The 18,840-nt window shown below is 43.7% G+C and overlaps 1 protein-coding gene and 1 long non-coding RNA gene across 8 annotated transcripts in view; one reads left to right on the top strand and one right to left on the bottom strand.

Moving 5' to 3' along the window:
- HLCS (holocarboxylase synthetase) overlaps nucleotides 1-13,433 on the bottom strand; it is a 194,909-nt gene extending 181,476 nt beyond the window's left edge. Inside the window, exon 1 of one of the 7 annotated variants that reach the window (XM_019730302.3) lies at nucleotides 13,344-13,433. Coding sequence is in view for 2 of the 7 variants with exons in the window: in XM_074325505.2 (XP_074181606.2) it covers nucleotides 2,049-2,243 (195 nt within the window). In the remaining 5 variants the exon portion in view is untranslated. Of the gene's footprint in view, nucleotides 1-1,557; nucleotides 2,011-2,048; nucleotides 2,432-12,850; nucleotides 13,203-13,343 lie in introns of those variants that run through there. The other 6 variants (XM_019730301.3, XM_074325502.2, XM_074325505.2 and 3 more) reach the window with 6 other exon arrangements.
- LOC109446666 (uncharacterized) lies at nucleotides 2,078-8,249 on the top strand. Its single transcript, XR_002137252.3, has 3 exons — nucleotides 2,078-2,216; nucleotides 3,056-3,207; nucleotides 7,045-8,249. It is a non-coding gene; the product is annotated as an uncharacterized LOC109446666 (long non-coding RNA).
- Nucleotides 13,434-18,840: the final 5,407 nt, after the last annotated feature.

Below are 18,840 nucleotides of genomic sequence, written 5' to 3'. Positions count from 1 at the left end.
ATAATTATCAACATAGGAGTTAAAAACAAAAAACATATTGTCCACTTTAATCCAACACACACAAAAAAAGCTTAAAATTTCCAGTTTGTCTAAAGTATCGTTGGTTATACTTATCAATGGTTATACAGACCTTCAATTATATAAACATACCCATTCCGTATTTATACATCTGATTTTAAATATATAAAAAATGAAGACAATAAAGGCATAAATTCAGGTCTGTCAAAGTTATTTCCATGCAGGCAGACTGACAATAAGGCATCTAAATCATCATCCCCATAATATTTTAAATCTTAAAATAACAGTAGCTAGTCATAAATAGTCAGGCTTTCCAATTGCAAGCTTTAAACATCAGAGCTTCTACCCAACAACCACTAAACACTCCTTCATTCACTGAAATATTGACAATTACAGGTCAAGCTTCTAAGCTAACCAGAACTAGTCCCTAGGGAGAAAAAGATAAAAACTGGAAATACGAATTGTGGTTTAAACTGAGGGCACAGAGCAGGCCACTCCCATCTAGTCTGGGTCCCTGAGACAGTGACATCAGAGCAAAGCCCTGGGGTAAACTAAACTATGCCAAGAGCAGGAGCACAGCAAGTTACAGAACCCCTTAAAAGTCCAAGGCCCTTTTGGCTGGGATGCCCCAACACCGGGCTAGAGAATTGGCAAGTGCTGAAAAGCTGGATTTATAGTTAACCAGCTTAGCAGAAGGGCAATCAAGTCACAGAGATGTTCAAAAGTAAAACTGTCTTCCAAAAAAATTAGACCTTTACCTCTCAATATTTGCAAAAGTTCAAAATTTCCACTGTAATCTAAACCTTAAAGGTTCTCCTTTCAGTAAATTTATCCAGTTTGGAAACCAGTACAATAGAAAAACCCACCCCTCAAAGTGTCACTTTGTCACCTTTCTCAATCAGGGTTCTTTAAGAGACTTAAGACCTCTTGCCCTCAGGCGTCCACTATATGCAGTGAATGAACTTCACCTCCTTGCATGTGAGGGGATCTAGACCTGCACTTTCTTGGAGAGATCTGAGAAAACTGTCACGCTTATTCTGTGTTCCAGTAGACTAACAAGGTAGGGTTATTTATGACTTGCTAGCTAGTATAATCCCATAACCTCAACAAAATATTCAAACCTGAATTCAGATTTTAATTCTACTCGGGTGTTTCGGTTTTACACACATGGAAAAATCTCATTTTAATGTTAAATATGAACCAACTTCCCAGCAGGGCAAGAAACATCTTTAAATGTTAAGGAAAACAATGTCAGTGATGTCAATGGAAATTTGCGCAGAAATGCATCTTGAAGTCAAGTCCATTTCCAGTAGCTGAAAGGAAAGAACTATTGTTGCCTTTTACCGAGAGCAGAGGTTTTTGCAGAGATTAAACCACGGAACCGGCTGAACTTATAGCCAGCCATCAGACTAAATATTGGGCCAAAAGCAAACTCTGTGTGCAAACGGAAATAAGACAGATGCAAAGACAACCAGTCGGGTGCCCTGCTTGGTAAATGATGCAACTGACAGGAGAAGGGGACAGGGAAGTTTTTGTCACCTCAGAGATATATGACCGAAAGCTAAGGATTTGCTGTCTTTCTCTGATTTCAGGTTCAACCAAACTCCAGCCCTCAGTGGAAGAGATGTCAGGAGACGCTAAGTGGGCAGTGCTCTCGGGGTGCAGCGCTATTCGCCACGGCACCGACACACAGATAACGCGCCCATTTTGGAAAGAGCCAATCGTCGATAGTCTCGCCCTGGCGCGCCGCGGAGACGACCAGGTCGCCTGTCACGGATTGGGTTCTCTGGTCCCGTCATCTGGAGTCCCGTTTGCATCGTGCTGACGGGAGCACCGAAGCGTGGCGCTCCCGGGAGCCAACGCCCGCGGCCTGTGCCGGAGCGGAGGGCGTTCCCAGGCCTCCCGGCGCGAGCGTCAGGTCCCGGAGGGCGCTTCCGGCTCGCGGAGGCCAGAGGCCGCGCCCCCCGCCCGGCCCCGCCCCGCTCCCGCCAGCCCCGCCCCGCACGCGCCCCCGGCCCGCGCCCGCCCACCTGGCTCTCGCCGACGCAGAAGACTCGGCCGCGGTGGCTCAGGCACACGCGGGCGTCCTGGGGCCGCGCGGTTGCGCCGCAGAAGGTGAAAGAGCAACGCGAGGCGCGCAGCCGCTGCACCGTGGTGCGCACGAGCGCGGCCGGCCGGCGACCCCAGCGCACCCACAGGTACAGGTAACACAGCGTGATGAGCATGGCCGGCCGGCCGGCCGCAGCGGAACGCGGGCCCGGGACACTTGCACCAACAGCCCCGACCCAACCCCTCCCGCCGGGCTCCGCCTCCCGCCCTATCGCGGGCCGGAAGAGGCCGAGCCGCGGGGAGAGTCCGCGCGGAGCTGGGGAGGGCCGCGGGGGAAGGGGATGTGTGGTGGAGGGAGAAGGCAGGCCGAGCCTGGAGTGGGGAGTAGGGGTCAGGGGGATAATGGGGAGAAGGGATGCCGGGCTGGAGGGGCAGAGTGGGAGGGGCCGGGAAGAGGCGAGTGTGATGGAGGGAGAAGGGAGGCTGTGGGAGAGATGATAGATAGGTTGGGGACCGGGTTGGTAGGCCCAGGGGCTGCCTGGCTTGTTTAAGCCAGAGTCTGGCCTCCCTTCCTAGACGGGTAGGAGGCAGACTGAGGAAGAGGCTGTGTATGTTTATTACATTAGTTAACCAGCACCTGGAATCAAAGTGTGCTAACAGCTTCTAACTAGTCCAGTTGGGAAAATAAAGTGAGGCCTTCTTGCAAAAAAGATTTTAAATAGTTTACATTAATTCATACAATGCAACAGTATATTTTGTCTGGACTCTATATTTTAAAGTAAAAGCAGGAAACAAGTTAAAGACAGACCAGCAGTAAAAGGCTGCTTGGTGTTCTTGTATGTGTGAGTTATCAATTTGAAGGTGAGCATCCTAAAAACAGTAGGAAAATGGAAACATCAGTTAGTGTACTTGTCCCCTAAGAGAAGCCTACTTATTCCTGACACTTACAGCAATTTCGTCTGTGGAGCCTCGTTTTTTTCTTTTTAAGGCAGCATGTAAAGAAGTGTTGAGGACTGGACACTGTGAACATCACTCACTCATAGCGTCACCAAGAGGTGGAGCCAAGTCAATGGCAAGTGAAGAACAATTTCCTTAACAACTGTGAAGCAGAGCAGAGATTTTCCCTATTCTGGCCTTTCTGTAAGTGGACAGCAGAGTGCAGTAAAAGCAGTTAGGTACACCATTGTCTTACTTAATCCAGGGGCAGATTTTTAAAGCACCCTGACCCTTTATTCATCTGCTTTAAAATAGCAGTATAGAATACCCACTTTCACAAATATATGGTAATGGAAGGAGAACTGACTCTGGGTGGTGAACACACAATGTGAGATATAGACGATGTATTACAGAATTGTACACCTGAAATTTATGTAACTTGACTAACAGTTGTCACCCCAATAAACTTTAATTAAAAGAAAATACCCACTTTCTGAACCTCAGACTTCTGGTAATATGACATAGGAAATTCTACCCATTGCATATAGCAACGATAGATTTAAAAAGAGAGAGAATCCAAAAAGAAATAACAAAAAACAAGATAAGCATCACAGTGTACCAGAAATAGAAAAAGACAGTGATGAGCGGGGCTAGAGCCATATCCTGCAGTGGCAGTTGGGAAGTGGGTTCCTACTCAGTTATAAGATCTAAAATCGTGTCATGGAGAAAGAAGTGAGTGAGCCCCTCAGAGGAAGGACTTAGTCCCTCCTTGATAACACAGGGCTGCAAGTCAGGAATTAGAAAATGAAAAAGCTTAACAAAGTGATAAACCCTAATGTTTTACTAGACAAACACTTCAGATAGACTTCTTCGAGTTTATTGAATTATGGCTCTAAAGACCACTCTCCCCTCTCCTGCTATTAATAGATATGGAGAGATCATCTCTTCTCCCTGAAGGTCACAAGCATCTAGTTTTTCCAAGTTCCTTAAGGGTTTTGCAACATCACCTTCCCACAAACAGCATAACTCCTTTGGCCCTTAGATGCCTCCAGATGTCATGGTCTCAGAAGACATTATGGGAAAATGTAGGAGTCAAAACTGTATACCAGGTCTGGCTTATAAAGAATGGGGACCACAGTGGGTCGACATGAACTGAAAAGTGGGTGAGGTCCCTTCCTGACCCCTAGACTGAGGAGCACTGATACCATTCACACCCAGGAAGGAGTACGGAAAGGCAGATAGAAGAGGAGGAGTCAGAGAAGTTAAAGACTCACAAGAGGGTCTGTTTAAAATGATGGAGCTTAGCTTCATCGTCCCCAGATGGCAAAGGAAAAGGGGAAGGTGGCAAAAATAAGACATCGGGGGATCTTACTGTGTGTATACCTGAGTCACACACCCTGTAGTCCCTGGCTCCTCAAACTGTGGTCCTTGGTATCAAGCAGCATTGGCATCACCTAGAAGCTTCCCAGAAATGCAGAATCCCAGGCCTCCCCCACCCCGCCCCGACCCAATGAGTCAGTATCTGCACTTTTTATTAGATTGGTGCAAAAGTAATTGCAGTTTAAAAGGTTAAAAAAAAAAAATTGCAAAAACCGCAATTACTTTTGCACCAACCTAATAACCCCCACGTGATTCACAAACACGTTAAAGTTTGAAAAGCACTGCTCAAGTCCACCTCTGTCACTCCCTGCATCTGGGTTTCTCTAGACTCGTAAGACTTTTCCAGTTTGTGGAGAATAAGACCACAGACTAGGAATTTAAAAACAAGACTTTGTATTTATAAGGCTGTCACAGTAGGAAGGATGGTGCACTCACAAGCTAGCAACTGAAGACCACCTCAGTAGCCCATCAAAATGACTGGCTTTCTCTAGAAAAAGCATTCCCAGACTCAAAGTCTCCGGTCTCGCTCACCCTTACGAGGCAGGCTTTGAAAGTGATGGTTTGGAGGACCAGGCAGAGTGTAAACCAAAAGAATGTTACTCCCCTGGAGGATGCTGTCCTGCCCCCCATTAAATAGGTGACATCTCGTCCCCTAAGGAAGCCTGTCACATTGACATTAGCTCTGTCTGAACTTGAGAAGCATTCAAGATGCTAATCAGTCCAGTGGCCGGAGCTGAGACGCACAGTTTGAAATAAAGAATCCCAGTCTACTAGGAAGCCTTGAGTAGAGGCTGAAATGTAAATAACTGTACTGTAAATAGTTCATTTTTAGCAGTTAAAGTACATAGTCGCTACTTTATAGACAAAATAATCTATTCCCTCCATAGCTGTGTTGGAGTACTAAACACAGGTTTGTATTTAGAGTGATAATTTAAAATGATATTCAGAGAATGACCATCTGCTTGAAAAGATGTCCTCTCAAAATAATTGAAAGATAGTTTTAATTGAAATCATGAGGTTTTTGTTGGTAAATATGAAGAGCTTTCCTTTGAATATTTGATCGTCAATGGTATGTGTATTTATTAGCCAGGAAGTCAGTGCAATTATCTGCATATGCAGTTAACTGAGTTAAATTATTTTAAACCAATAATCTTTTTTGTTATGGATTTAAACTCAAAAAGAAAAATTCAATTTTGGACCAATAGAAACGAGCAATAGGTGAAAGAATAGATTAGAGGCTTGGGCAGTGATCGGGCCCTCAGAGAGAAAAAAAAATTGTCATCTAAATCTTTCTGATTAGTAAATGTCCAGGCCCTATAGAGGTAGGGCTCAAACCAACCACCACCACCACTACCCTGGTCAAAGATTAATGTTGGAATCCCAATTTCTAAAAACATTGATTCCAAATAAGAAAATTTTGTATTAAATGCCTTTTAAATTTCCATAAATAATTTCTTATGAGTATATAATGAAACTGAGAATTTTATTATTTTAACTGCATTGTATTTTGATACCCTTTGATTATTTTCTGATATTATTATTGCTTTCAGATGTTTTATACTTATCAAAAGGATTCTTGAGTTCTCCACTGGAGTTGTCTGTAATTAAAATTACAGATAATAGTAAAAGCACGGTGTGAATTTTGATCCAAGAATTGAAAGATGCTTTTACATAAACTTTAAGAGTCTATATGTAATGTGTCATTATTTCTTAATTATATGAAATGCCAAGATAACAGCTATCTCCCTGATCTCCTTGCAGTAAAAATAAACTGACTAGTAGTAGGTCAGATGATGCTAACTGGGAGAATCATTTTAACTTATTCATGATAAATCTTGGTATAATAATATGTAACATATTAAACTGGTAAGAGAATATCGCATGTATTTTGAAAGAAGACCTAAGTTTCAAGATAAGATTGAGTCTAGTTAAAATGTATTTACCAACTGTGTAAAATGTGTTGTTATCAGGAAGTAAATAATACACAGAACCAGTTTGACTAGAGAGCACACATATATGAGCCTTTTAACTATGTTTTAAGTGACAGTAGTTGGATGCAATAGTGATGAAATGAAACTTACATGGAACGTTGTACGTAGACTGAGCTGAGTGATTTCAAAATGGAATTGCAAGATGGACCCTCCTACCACCTCTTCCAGGAAGGCAGTATGTCGGGGGGAGGGGGCACTACTTGCTAAATTCTACCACATTCTAAAAACTTAAAACTGTCAGTTGTTAGAATACCAGTACATACGTTCAAGTTGAAAGCAAAGTGAAATAATGGAACCAAACTCCATCACATAAATATTTAAAGAGCCATGATGAATGAGAGATGGGGAGTTACTACATACACATCCTTACTGGGATACTAAGAACGAAGGGAACTATTAAGAAAATCCTGATCTCTATCCAGAAGCTTTAATGCTCATATTCATATCATATTATTGTTTTGGAACAGCCATATTGTCAAACCAAACAAAAAAGCAATTTTATTAATCAAAATACAGAAGAAATATATAGAAATGAAAACCTTAATGGGCATTGGTATTGACCCATCATATTGACAGAGATTGCCTTCTGAATCACTGGGATGGTAGCGTCTACCCTCATTGCTCAAAACTTGAACCATTTTCAGTTTTCATCCCTTCCATCTTTCTGCAGCATTTGCCCCTGCCAGTCAGGGAAACAAACCACTCTAAATACTCAAACTGGAGATTTAATATTGAGACGTGGCTACAGGCACAGTGAAGGTGCTGGCACACCAAACATGGGACAGAGTGGCAACCCAGAGAACAGAAATAACAGAAAGCTGCTACCCACCCCCAAGGAGGTGGAGTGACCTGAGCGCTGAGGAGCCAGGGTCACCTGGTGGAAGCCAGAACCTGACAGACCTGTCCTGTGGGAGATGGAGCCACAGGTTCAACGGCTGCTGTTGGAGACCCTGCCAGAGCCAGAGAGACGGGGGAAGGGGATCCCCCCAGCTTCTCCATGCCTCTGGCCTTCTCCCGTCCCAGTGACTGAACTTTGCTGAAGCCAAACAGTAGAGAAGCCTCAAAGAGCGTCCTTCCTTGTGAATCACTGGGGAGAAGGGAACAGGCAGGGGCTGTGAGTGGGTCTGAGGAAGAACAGGCCAGTGGCAAGCCGCTGTCCTTTCTGAAATTCTTCCCTTGAGTCCTTTCAAAAGTTCTTTCTATTCCTATGTTATGGGCTGAATTGTGTCCCCCTCAAAAAAATTCCCATGTTGAAATCCTAACCCCCAGCACCTCAGAACATGACTGTATTTGGAGATAGGTCCTTTAAAGTGGCGAGTAAGGTAAAATGAGATCATATGGGCAGGCCCTAATCCAGTATGACTGGAGTGCTTGTAACAGATTAGGACACAGAGGGAAGACCATGTGAAGACACAGGGTAAAAAAAATCCATCTACCAGGCAAGGAGGGAGGCCTCAGAAGGAACCAACCCTCCCGACACTTGGATCTCGACCTGCCGCCTCCAGACTGTGAGGAAATAAATTCCTGTTGTTTAAGCCACCCTGCCGGTGGTACCTTGTTATGGCAACCGGAGCAAACTAATCCATCCTAGTTCTCAATGACCCCTTCTCTGTCTCTTACCCTTCCTTGAACCATTGGGCATGAGTGATCCTTTGCCCCCAGCTTCTGCCCTCACCTACGTTCTCTTCCGTGGTGGTTCCATTTGCCCGCTGGGTTTCGGTGGCCACCCCTCTGGTATGATGCTCAGATCCTCATTGCCAGCTCCAGCCTCTCCCAGGCTCGTGCTGCAATCATCCTTTCTGCATACCTCTATTTGGATATTCTGTCTCAGAAGCAACATGAATAAAACTAAATGCATTTTTCTCCCACAGATTACCTCTTTGCCCTGATTTCTCTATCTCTGTTAATGACATCACATTCTCCTTTACTCCTGGACCTAGAACTTAGTCATGTTGGAGTCCCAACTTCTCTCCACCCGAATCCTGTTTATTCCCGTTGATGATACCTCCACACAGTCTCTCAAGAGTCTCATCTTGCCATCACCACCCCTCTGCTGTCATTGGAACCGACATGGTAGCCTCCTCAGTAATTCTCGATAGCGCCCTAGCTTCCTACTGCTCTGCTTGATCCTCCACATTGGACTTTCTAAAGTGCAGCTCTGGTCCCATCACTCCCCTTCTCAAACCCTTCAGTGCCTGCCCCTGCCCCCCAGGAAGCTCGGGGGATCTTGCTTGGCATTCAAGACCTTCCACTGCACCCACCTCACCTGGTCTCCCCTTAGGGACATCCATCCATCCATTTATTCATTCCCCATCTCTGCATACCAAGCCCTGTGCCAATCACTGTACATTCTTTCATGTAACCCTCTCTATAACTGCACAGTGCTATTGTCCCCATGTTGCACAGGGGGAAATTGAATTTAGAGCAGTTGAATGACTTGCTCAAGGTCACACAATTCGGTGGGGAAGCTGGGATGTAAATTTATGTCTTTCTGGCTCCAGAGCCCTTTGCTAGATAAACCAGGCACCTGAGAGTTAAGAATGCCCCCTGTACAACAATAATCAACTGAACTGAGACTCAAGATCCAAGAGGGAATGGTGGCAGAAGGTTCGGGTGTGCCCCTGCTGGCCTGACAGCCTTCTGTTTCTAGATCACACAGGCCGGGATTGTCCAGAACTTGGCCACTCCCAAAAAGCTGCGGGTGGGATTTCATGGAGTTCACCGAGGCACACGCCTGGCTCTGAAAAGAGGCCTGTGGTCCACTGTTTGTACAACAGCTGAATGTCACTAATTTATTAGTGTTCTAAGGAACCTCAAGTATAGGAAAATACAAAGTTAAAAATTCCAGAGTCAGGGGCGGCAGGTTAGCTCAGTGGGTCAGAGTGTGGTGCTCTTAACAACAAGGTTGCCGGTTCGATCCCTACATGGGTTATTGTGAGCTGCGCCCTCCACAGCTAGATTGAAACAACTACTTGACTTGGAGCTGATGGGTCCTGGAAAAGGACACTTAAATAAATAAAAGGAAAAAAAAAATTCCAGAGTCAAAATGCGATGTAGGTATCCTGGACTGGATTCTGGAACAGAAAAAGGATCTTAGTGGGAAAACTGGTTAAATCTGAAGTCTGTAGGTTACTTAATAGTATTGTATTGCGCTAATGTTAATGTTTTCTTTTGATAAATCCTTAGTTGTGTAAGACGTTAACACTAAGTGAAGGAACTCTATACTATTTTTGCAACTCTTGTAAGTCTCAAATTATTTCAAAATGAAATTATGAAAATTAGAAGATGACCTTCAACTGAATTTCATTGACATTTCCCCCCTGTCCCTAACAGGCCGTGTGGTGCTAAGCACCTCATTTAGTATCTCTGGGTCACAGGTTTTCAATTGTTGAAAAAACGAGTGACACAAACCAGATCCTCTCCAACTTCCCCCAGGAGCTCTAAAATTCTGGAATCCCAATACATTTACGTGATTCACTTTACAAGGATTTGATTTGCAGCAATGTCTTATTCACCTTCATGTCCCTGGCATTTAGGGCTGTGCCAGCACATAGCAGGTGCTTAATAAAAGTTTTGGAAATTAAACTAGGTCCTACCTCCATTTGTAAAGTGAGGTATCACTGTTACCTCTTTACCCCATTGGCCACTAGAGATAAGTGCTCACAAAAATTTCTCCACTGTCAGCAAATTTATCTTCATCCAGCAGAGAGGAATGGTCCCTCACCTCCCAGGCAGACTCCTTCCTGCTTGGGAGAGAGGAGTTACCATCTGTGAGCAGTTTCCTGCTTATCAGACAAGACCTCCAGTTGGGGCCATTAGTACCATAGCTTCTACAAGATCACACACACACACACACACAGCACTCAGCCTCAAAAGTCTAAATTACCTTAAGGTAAACTGTAAACAGGTGAGCCCCCCTCCAAGTACATGGTTGTCTTCCTAACAATTCTGTCCCATTTCCTGAGGAAAGGTCTCATTTTTAAAGGGCAAATTATGGAGGTCCAGTGAATGAATATGGAAAGTGACTATAACCCTTACAACCAAAATGAAAAAAAGCATTAGCAGCGCACCCCGATCCAACAACCCAAGGCTGAGCCTGTGCCAGCGGCGGTTTCCATAGGGAAGCAATAGAGGCCACCGTCTGGAGTCAGGCATTCTGAGTTCAAATACTGCCCGGGCCCTGGCCACACACACACACACAAATGCATTCAGGGACAGTGGGCAGGTGCCTCTGTTTACACAGCCCTACCGTGGGAATAAGCATCAGCGAGGAACAGGTGGAGGATGAGCATACAGCACTGAGTCCCCACCGAAGGATGCGTATGTTCTGAGAAACGCATCGTTAGGTGATTTCATCTGCATGAACATCACAGAGTGCGCTTACACAAGCCCGAATGGCGGAGCCTATTACACACCTAGGCTGTGTGGTACAGCCCGTGGCTCCCAGGCCTGTACAGCATGTTACCATACAAACAACGTGAGAGAAAACCAAGCACTAGAGAAAATGATACAATCAAGAAATGCAGTAAACACCAGATGTATGAGACTGCTGCTGGCCTAACATGGCATACTGTTTACAGCTAACTTTTTGTAAGCAGAAAGTACACTAACGATGAAAGGTATAGCATAGTATAATAAGTACATAAATCAGTAATAGTTATTTATCATCAAGTATCACATACTGAGTTATACGTGTTATACTTTATACAACTTTCAGTGCAGTAGGTTTATGTACATCAGCACCACAGACGTGTCATGCATCGTGTTACGTTACAGTGGCTACAGTATCTCGAGGTGATAGGAATTTTTCAGCTCCATGATGGTCTTACGAGACCATCATATATACACTCCGTTGTGGACCGAAACATAGTTATGCCATGCATGACTATAGTGACCGTTCTGATGCAGGAACAGCCCACCTGGACGAGTGCACAGGTGCACCTGAACCAGGAATAGGAAGACAAGGAACTTTCATATCATCCTGCCAAGAACTCTTGGGGGTGGAGAGCATTACCTGGTTTTACCAGCACAGGAACCTCAGGCTCTGAGGTCCACACAAAATGGGTCTCCTTTCCAATAGATCGGGATACCTTTCTCACACAGAAAAGCAGGTCTCGCCTAAATATTTTCTCAACTTGTCAGTCACTGTGCCTAAGGTCTCTACCACTTGAAATACTCCTCCAGGTTAAGTGGTCTCTCAACAGAATGAGATTTAAACAGAAGTCAGTGTCAAGTCCTGGGCGGCTACTTTTAATAGTGTGTGTCACAGTGAGTTAGAAAATTTAGAGTAGAACCCTCCCGGTGTGTAGAAACATCCGCTGTGAACTGCCACCTGATGAGTTGGTAGGTGGAATCCTGGACAGAGCATACCTGGAGCAAGAAAGACCACGGGGACTAGCAGGGGACTATCGGGGACAACCGGGAAAGTAAAGGGACTGAAGGGTCAAAAGCTAAAAGGGCCTTCAGCGTGCCCTGGCAGTGTGCTGTCACCCAAAGCACACAGGAAGATTACCCAAAGTACACCCAGCAGGATGTCACAAACACTTAGGTAACACCAGCACAGACGCCTTCTCCTGGTAGCTGAAAGCTCGGTGAAAGGGGACCGAAGAGTCACATGACAGCTGATTTTTTCTCTTCTCCTAGAAACTAACACTTCCGTGCTTAGAAAAAGCCAATCACTGCTTCAGGAAAAGAAAAAGTCGTACCTATTATCAACCTTTCCTACTGGACATTTCATGGGGCTGGAAATAAGTTTGGTGGGCGAACGGGGTCGTTACCCACAGCCCCTTACATTCCCAGCCCGCGGACTCGCGTCCTCGTTTTCACTGAATGTGTGTTTCCTGAGAGGCTCGTATCCGGTCTCCAGCAGGGGTCCCGCGAAGCTGCAGTGCCCCCTATTGACGCCCCTTGCTTTGCAGTTCAACCTGGGATTTTTAAATGCGTTTATGCAAACCTCACTTTTTTTTTTAGCCCCAAAAGCATTGCGGGCAGTTTATAATAACAGTAAATCTGGTAGAATAGAAAGAGAAATTAAGAAGCGGCAACTCAGTACCACAGGGCTAAGTATAATCCGCGTTTATAAAATGGTAAAGCTCTAGAAACAGAGCAAGAGCCCTTTCCTGGAGAAGCCAAGAGCAGATGATGCAGCTGAATTGGAAGTGCTTCATGCCGCCCGCTTTCGACAAGATTCCAGCCCTGGAAAGACGATTGCATCCAGCCCCCACGCAGGCATACTGAATCAGAAAAAGGCAAAGCCAGAAAAGCCAGCCGTGATTAAACTATTTCTTTCTATAAATAGCTCCCCTAGGGGATAAACGCAGGATCCAAGGCAGGCAACCCGAGACGGAGAAGCTGGCTTTTTCTTGGGAAACCCACCGACCAGCGTGCACCTATCTGTACCCTGGTGGAGCCGTGGCTCCGACGCCTCTGTCCTTTACCTGGCGAGACGGAGCCCCCGGAATCGGTGCCGCACGTACCTGTGGGCCGCCCTGGACCCTGCGGCCGCGCTCCCGGCCTCCCGGCCTCCTGGCCCCAAAGCTGCCCTCAGACCCAGTGAGCGGCCGCCGCCAAAATTCACCCGAAGGGGGCGGGGGTGTCGTCGCCAACGACTGAGCAGGTGGCAGCCGGAGTCTGAGAAACAGACCTTGAGAAAAGCTGGATCGGGATACCCCTCGGTGGGGCCCCGCTGCAGGGTCACAGCTCCAAATTCTGACCGCGCCCCTGCTAGTTCTGCCACTAGCCACATTGGCGGGGACGCCTGGCTGACCCACGGCTGACCCACAGCACCCTTCTCACTGCCGTCCTCCACTTGGCTGCGCAGGACACTACCTGGCTTGCTCCAACACCCTCCTACTTGTCCTTTAAGGTCTTGCCTAAAATGTCAAAGTGCCACCTCCTCGGAAGGTCTCGCCCGACCCTTAGGCTAGGTGAGACCCCTTTCCACAGTCCCTTGCAACAGTATTCACCCACCTTATCATTGCTCGTACACGCGTCTGCCTTCCTTTGAGATTGGTGCGCGCGCGCGCGTGCACGCACACACACGCGCACACACACACACACACACACAAACACAAGGGAACAGGCTGGATCTCTATTCCTGGCACATACCGTGTTTCCCCGAAAATAAGACCTAGCCGAGACCATCAACTCTAATGCATCTTTTGGAGCAAAGATTAATGTAAGACCAGGTATTTATATTATATTATATTATATTATATTATATTATATTATATTATATTATATTTATTATAGACCCGGTCTTATAGCAGACCTGGTATTACATTATACTATATTATAATATATTATATTACATTATATTACCCAGTCTTATATTATAGTAAAATAAGACAGGGTCTTATATTAATTTTTGCTTCAAAAGACACATTAGAGCTGATGGTCCGGCTAGGTCTTATTTTCGGGGAAACACGGTAGTGAAAGTGGCTGAGGGTTTTGCTCAATGAGAGAGAAGAGAAGCTGACTTGGGCTAGTCCTGACAAGATATTTTGTGAAGAAGGTACAGAGTATTGGCTTAAATTGTTTAGTCAGTGGATTTCTTTTCCCGGTGTTACTCTTCCCTTCATTACAGGAGTAACAGAGGTCTTCCTTCACCGAGGGCACAACCAGATTTCCAGCGCTACCCTCAGGATGGGTAGTCTTCATCCTGCCCCATGAGCTCTGAAGCCCTCACGTTCACCTTCAGCACTGCAATTTCAAGCAAGGACTTGAGGCTTCCGCCTCCGTTTGGGGGAACAGGGAATTCGTGATTCTGTGGTGGGACCCAGACCGACACATGGTGTCAGTTAGAATTCTCCCCCCCAAAGACAGGGAAATAAATGGGAAGACTGAGTAAGCATTTGGGGAAAGGAATCGTGTGTGACCTGGGGGCAGTGCTTACTGATGGTCTACAAAATAACTCCAGGTCAGAGAAAACACCAAGCTGAGCTCTCCCATCACTGCTGAGGTTTCCGTGAATCCTGGAGAAGACACTCAGGGGTGATCATAAACAATGTCTTCAGTAACATGATTTTTAATGGCTACAAAATACTCCAGGTTTGAATGTTCTGTGATCCGTTCAGCCATACTTCTCCTGTTGGGCTGTTTTTTTCCCCCATGTTTGCTCTAATAATGCTGAGGAGAATAGTCCTGTACAAAACTTTTAGCCACCTTTCTGGTAATTAAGATATATTCTTATTCTCCTGTAAGTGAGGTTACTGTGTCAAAGGGTAAGTACCCTTCAAAGACTATTGAAACACAGGCCAAATTCATTGCCTCAAATGTTGTATGATTTTATCTTCTAATAGAAGACTGAGGGCTTATCCTCACACACCCTTATCAACATCAAGTGTTATAATACAGTACAAGTCTTTTAAAATATTTGCTATTTTGATTAATGAACAATGATGTCTCTCTTTAAAGATTAGCCTTTCTTTTCTTTTGAATTACTAGAAAAACATTTTTTCAATTGTTTTACTGATCATTTGCATTTCATTTATGAATTATCTATTCACATCCATTGCCATTTTTTTTTATTTTGGTGTTAGTATTTTCTTAATGATTTTATGGGTTCTTTATATATTTAAGATATTAGTCCCAGGGCTGTGATATTTGTGGCATATTTTTATCCTAGTTTATCATTTGCCTTTTAACTTCATTTAAGATGACTTTTGTGTACCAGTTTTTAATTTTAATTAAATAAAAACTCTCGATTATTTCTTCCTTGACTTTTCCTGTTGATTTTATGTTTAGAAAGGCTTCCCCAATTTCTCAAAGGATAAATATTCGTTAGTACTTATAATTTTTAAATGGTTACATTTCAGATTAACCATCATCTTGAAGTCCTCGTCCAATTCTAAAACTTTATGGTTTTCTGATTTTATCTACATTGTTGTTTTTTATTTGTTTATTTATTTATTTATTTATTTAGTTAGTTAGTTAGTTAGTTAGTTAGTTAGTTAAAGATTTTATTGGGGAAGGAGAACAGGACTTTATTGGGGAACAGCATATTTCCAGGACTTTTTATTGGGGAACAGTGGTGTGTTTTTTTCCCAGGACTCATCAGCTCCATCCAAGTCAAGTTGTCCTTTCAATCTTAGTTGTGGAGGGCGCAGCTCAGCTCCAGGTCTAGTCGCCATTGTTAGTTGCAGGGGGTGCAGCCCACCATCCCTTACCAGAGTCAGCAACCTTGTGGTTGAGAGCAAGCGCTCCAACCAACTGAGCCATCTGGCCACCCGGGAACTCAGTGGCCGCTCACTGACTTCATTCTAGTTGCGGAGGGCGCAACTCACTGATCCATGTGGGAATCGAACTGGCAGCCCTGTTGCTCAGAGCTCGCGCTCTAACCAACTGAGCCACCCGTCCACCCAACATTGCTGTTTTTAAATGCAACTTACAAAAACAGTAGATACCAGTAGTTTTTTTTTTTTAATTTAACATATTATTCAATACATTCAATAGAATTTCTGTAACTTGAATGTAAGTTACGAAGTCTAGTAATAAGATGAACACTGTGTACCTACCCCTCAACTTAAGAACTAGAATATTGTCAACACCTCTATATTTCTTGTCTATCCCATTCCCCTGGTTCCCCATTCTCAATTTTACATTTATGGTTCCCTTGCTTTAAAAAATAAATCTTAAATACAAATGACTGCACAATACATTGTTTTCGCTTTTTAGCTTTATAAAAATCATACTGTTCAATAAGTAAACTTCTGATCCTTGCATTTTTTCCAGGCAGTATTTCTAAGATTCGCATGTATAATTGAGCACAGCTGCTCTTTATTCATTTCACTGCTATATAATATTCTATTGTACGCTGGAACAATTGGTTTAGCCATTGTTCTGCTGATGGACAATGAGTGATCTCCAGTTTGCTGGCTCTAAGAAGCAATGCTGCACTGAACATCCCTTCTTGACTCCAGGGCCCAAGGCCAGCGTTTCTCTGGGTAAGAACCTAGGAGAGGAATTCCTGGACTGAGCTAATGTTCAGTGTTAAAAGAGAATGCTAAACCGTTTTCCAAAGTAGTTATATCAGTTTACACTCCCATCACCCGTAGTTTTTGTTTTCAACTCAATGTCTTTTAGGTCACATACTTTTTCTTTTCAATATTAGATTTATACTGATTTTCACAACTGCCTCAGAAAATGATGAGGTTCTGGAACAAAAAATTTCACATTGTGGTTCTTAGGAAAATCCTCTAGTGGCAACGAGCCAGCTAATCACAAATCCCTTATTGTCCAATGCCTAAAATCAGGTCTTGGTGCCTTGGATTAGACCCATGGGTCCTAGAACAATGGCAGGGGTGTCACTAACCCAAAAAGTCTGCTGTAAGCTTGGTGTGGGGAGTTCCAGTAACATGAGACAGTCCTTTGCACAATAAATAGAGCAGCTGCTCTCAGAATCTCTTGCTATTTGTGGCTCCATGCTCTCACTTCCCATGTTACATACAACCTTCTGCTTAAATCAGCCACACTTGGCCTCTTGCTTCAAGGCCATAAAAACACTTGCACTCTTTGATTTGGTATCCATAATTCTGGGCATTTATCCTGAAAATGGTAACAAGAGACGAAAAGTTGTATTTGTAAAGACGTTAATAGCAACATTGTTTATGAGTGATTCATTTAACTGAAAAATGTTAACAACAGAGAACATAGGCAAGTTGTGATATATCCACTCAGTGGCATTAAGGATAGCAGACTTTTTTCTTACCTGAACTATGTAAGTTGCATAAATCATGACTTTTCACCCCAAAGTACTACTTCAGGGTGTATTTCCTAAGAACAAAAACATTCTCTTACATAACCACATTGCAATGATCAAATTCAGAAAATTTAACATTGCTCCAAAGGTAATATATAGTCTTCAATCCATATTCACATTTTGCCAGTTGTTCCAATATCATCCTTTACAGAAATATTTTTCCTGGTTCAAAGTCACACATTTCATGTAGTTGTCATGTCTCTTTACTCTAATATGGAACAGTTCCTTAATCTTGGTCTTTCGTGACCTTGACATTTTTTAAGTGTCGGGTCCATTATTTTGTAGCTTGTCCCTCAATTTGTGTCTGTCTGATGTTTCCTCGTGATCCAGTCCAGGTTATGCATTTTGGACACATGATGTCAGTTCATCCTGTATTAGTGATGCTGACTTTTTTTTTTTTTTAATTGGGGAACAGTGTGTTTTTCCAGGACCCATCAGCTCCAAGTCAAGTTGTTGTTTTTAATCTAGTTGTGGAGGATGCAGCTCACTGGTCCAGGTGGGAATTGAACCAGCAACCTTGGTGTTATGAGCACTGCATTCTAACCAACTGAGCCAACTGGCTGCCCAGTGATGTTGACTTTGATCACATGGTTAAGGTGGTATCCACCAATTTTTCCACTATAAAGTTTCCTTTTTTACCTTTGTAGTTAATAATCAGTGGAGGAGTGATACTTTGAGACTGTAATATCTTATTCCCCAATAAACTTTCACCCAGCAATTTTAGCATCCATTCATGACTCCTGTCTGAATCAGTTATTGCTGTAATAGTTGCCATATGGTGACTTTTCTAACTCTATTGTTCCTTTGGCATGTATTGGTTGACTTTCTACTGTAACGAAGAGCTGTTCCTTTTACCTCTATTTATTTATTTGTAAGTTTGTTTTTTTGTATCACTCTGGAGTCATGGATTCTTTTTTATTCACTGTGATAATTCATTTCTGTCGTTAATCATTTTGATGTTCAGATTGTTCCGCATTTGACACTGGAAACCCTGTCAAGCTGGCTCTGGGTTCTCCTCATCTGTCCCCATCATTCTTTGAGTACCGTCTTGCTTTCAGCTGGCACAACAAGCTGTTCCTGGCTGTTCTGTCACTTTTTGTGCCACTCCCTGAATGAGCCATTTCTCCAAGGAGCTCTGGAGAATATTTAGAAACCAAGATATGGACATGAGGAATGCTCATGACTATTGTGATGCCCACTCCTGAGGCTTTCAGCAGACATATGCAAAAAATAGATTTCAGGCCACAGAGCTCTTGCCTCCCCTCCCTCCATATTTGTGTCACCCCCTCCCACAGTGAGAATCTTGCCTCCCCACAATATTATTACATTTATTTACTAATTTGCTTAGTCCCACTGTACATAAAAACTATTTTCAGAATTGCTATACCACATCACTACCAACTAAATGAAGTTCAATTTTTTTTTTGTAGTTTTATTTGCTTGTTTACACACCGAAGGTGTACAGTCAGAGAGCTGTGTTCACAAGTAACTTGGGTTTACTTTTTCTTCCTGTGGGTAATTTACTATACAGTTTAGTTCATTTGTTTACTTCCATTTGTATTCAATTTTAGGTTTCTCCCCCCATCTTTGTTGACTTAATTTTATTTTTTAAATATTAGAACATTCACGTTTCTAAGTCAAAACTACCAAAAAAGGTCAGGCTTGAATAAGAGTCATTTCCTCTTAGACTTTCAGCCCATTCCGAGC

This window comes from Rhinolophus sinicus, chromosome 17, assembly GCF_057876585.1.
Source record: "Rhinolophus sinicus isolate RSI-liver-muscle chromosome 17, RSI-T2T, whole genome shotgun sequence".
In the NCBI taxonomy this organism is placed as follows: domain Eukaryota; kingdom Metazoa; phylum Chordata; class Mammalia; order Chiroptera; family Rhinolophidae; genus Rhinolophus; species Rhinolophus sinicus.
This window is presented reverse-complemented; position numbering and strand designations above follow the sequence as displayed.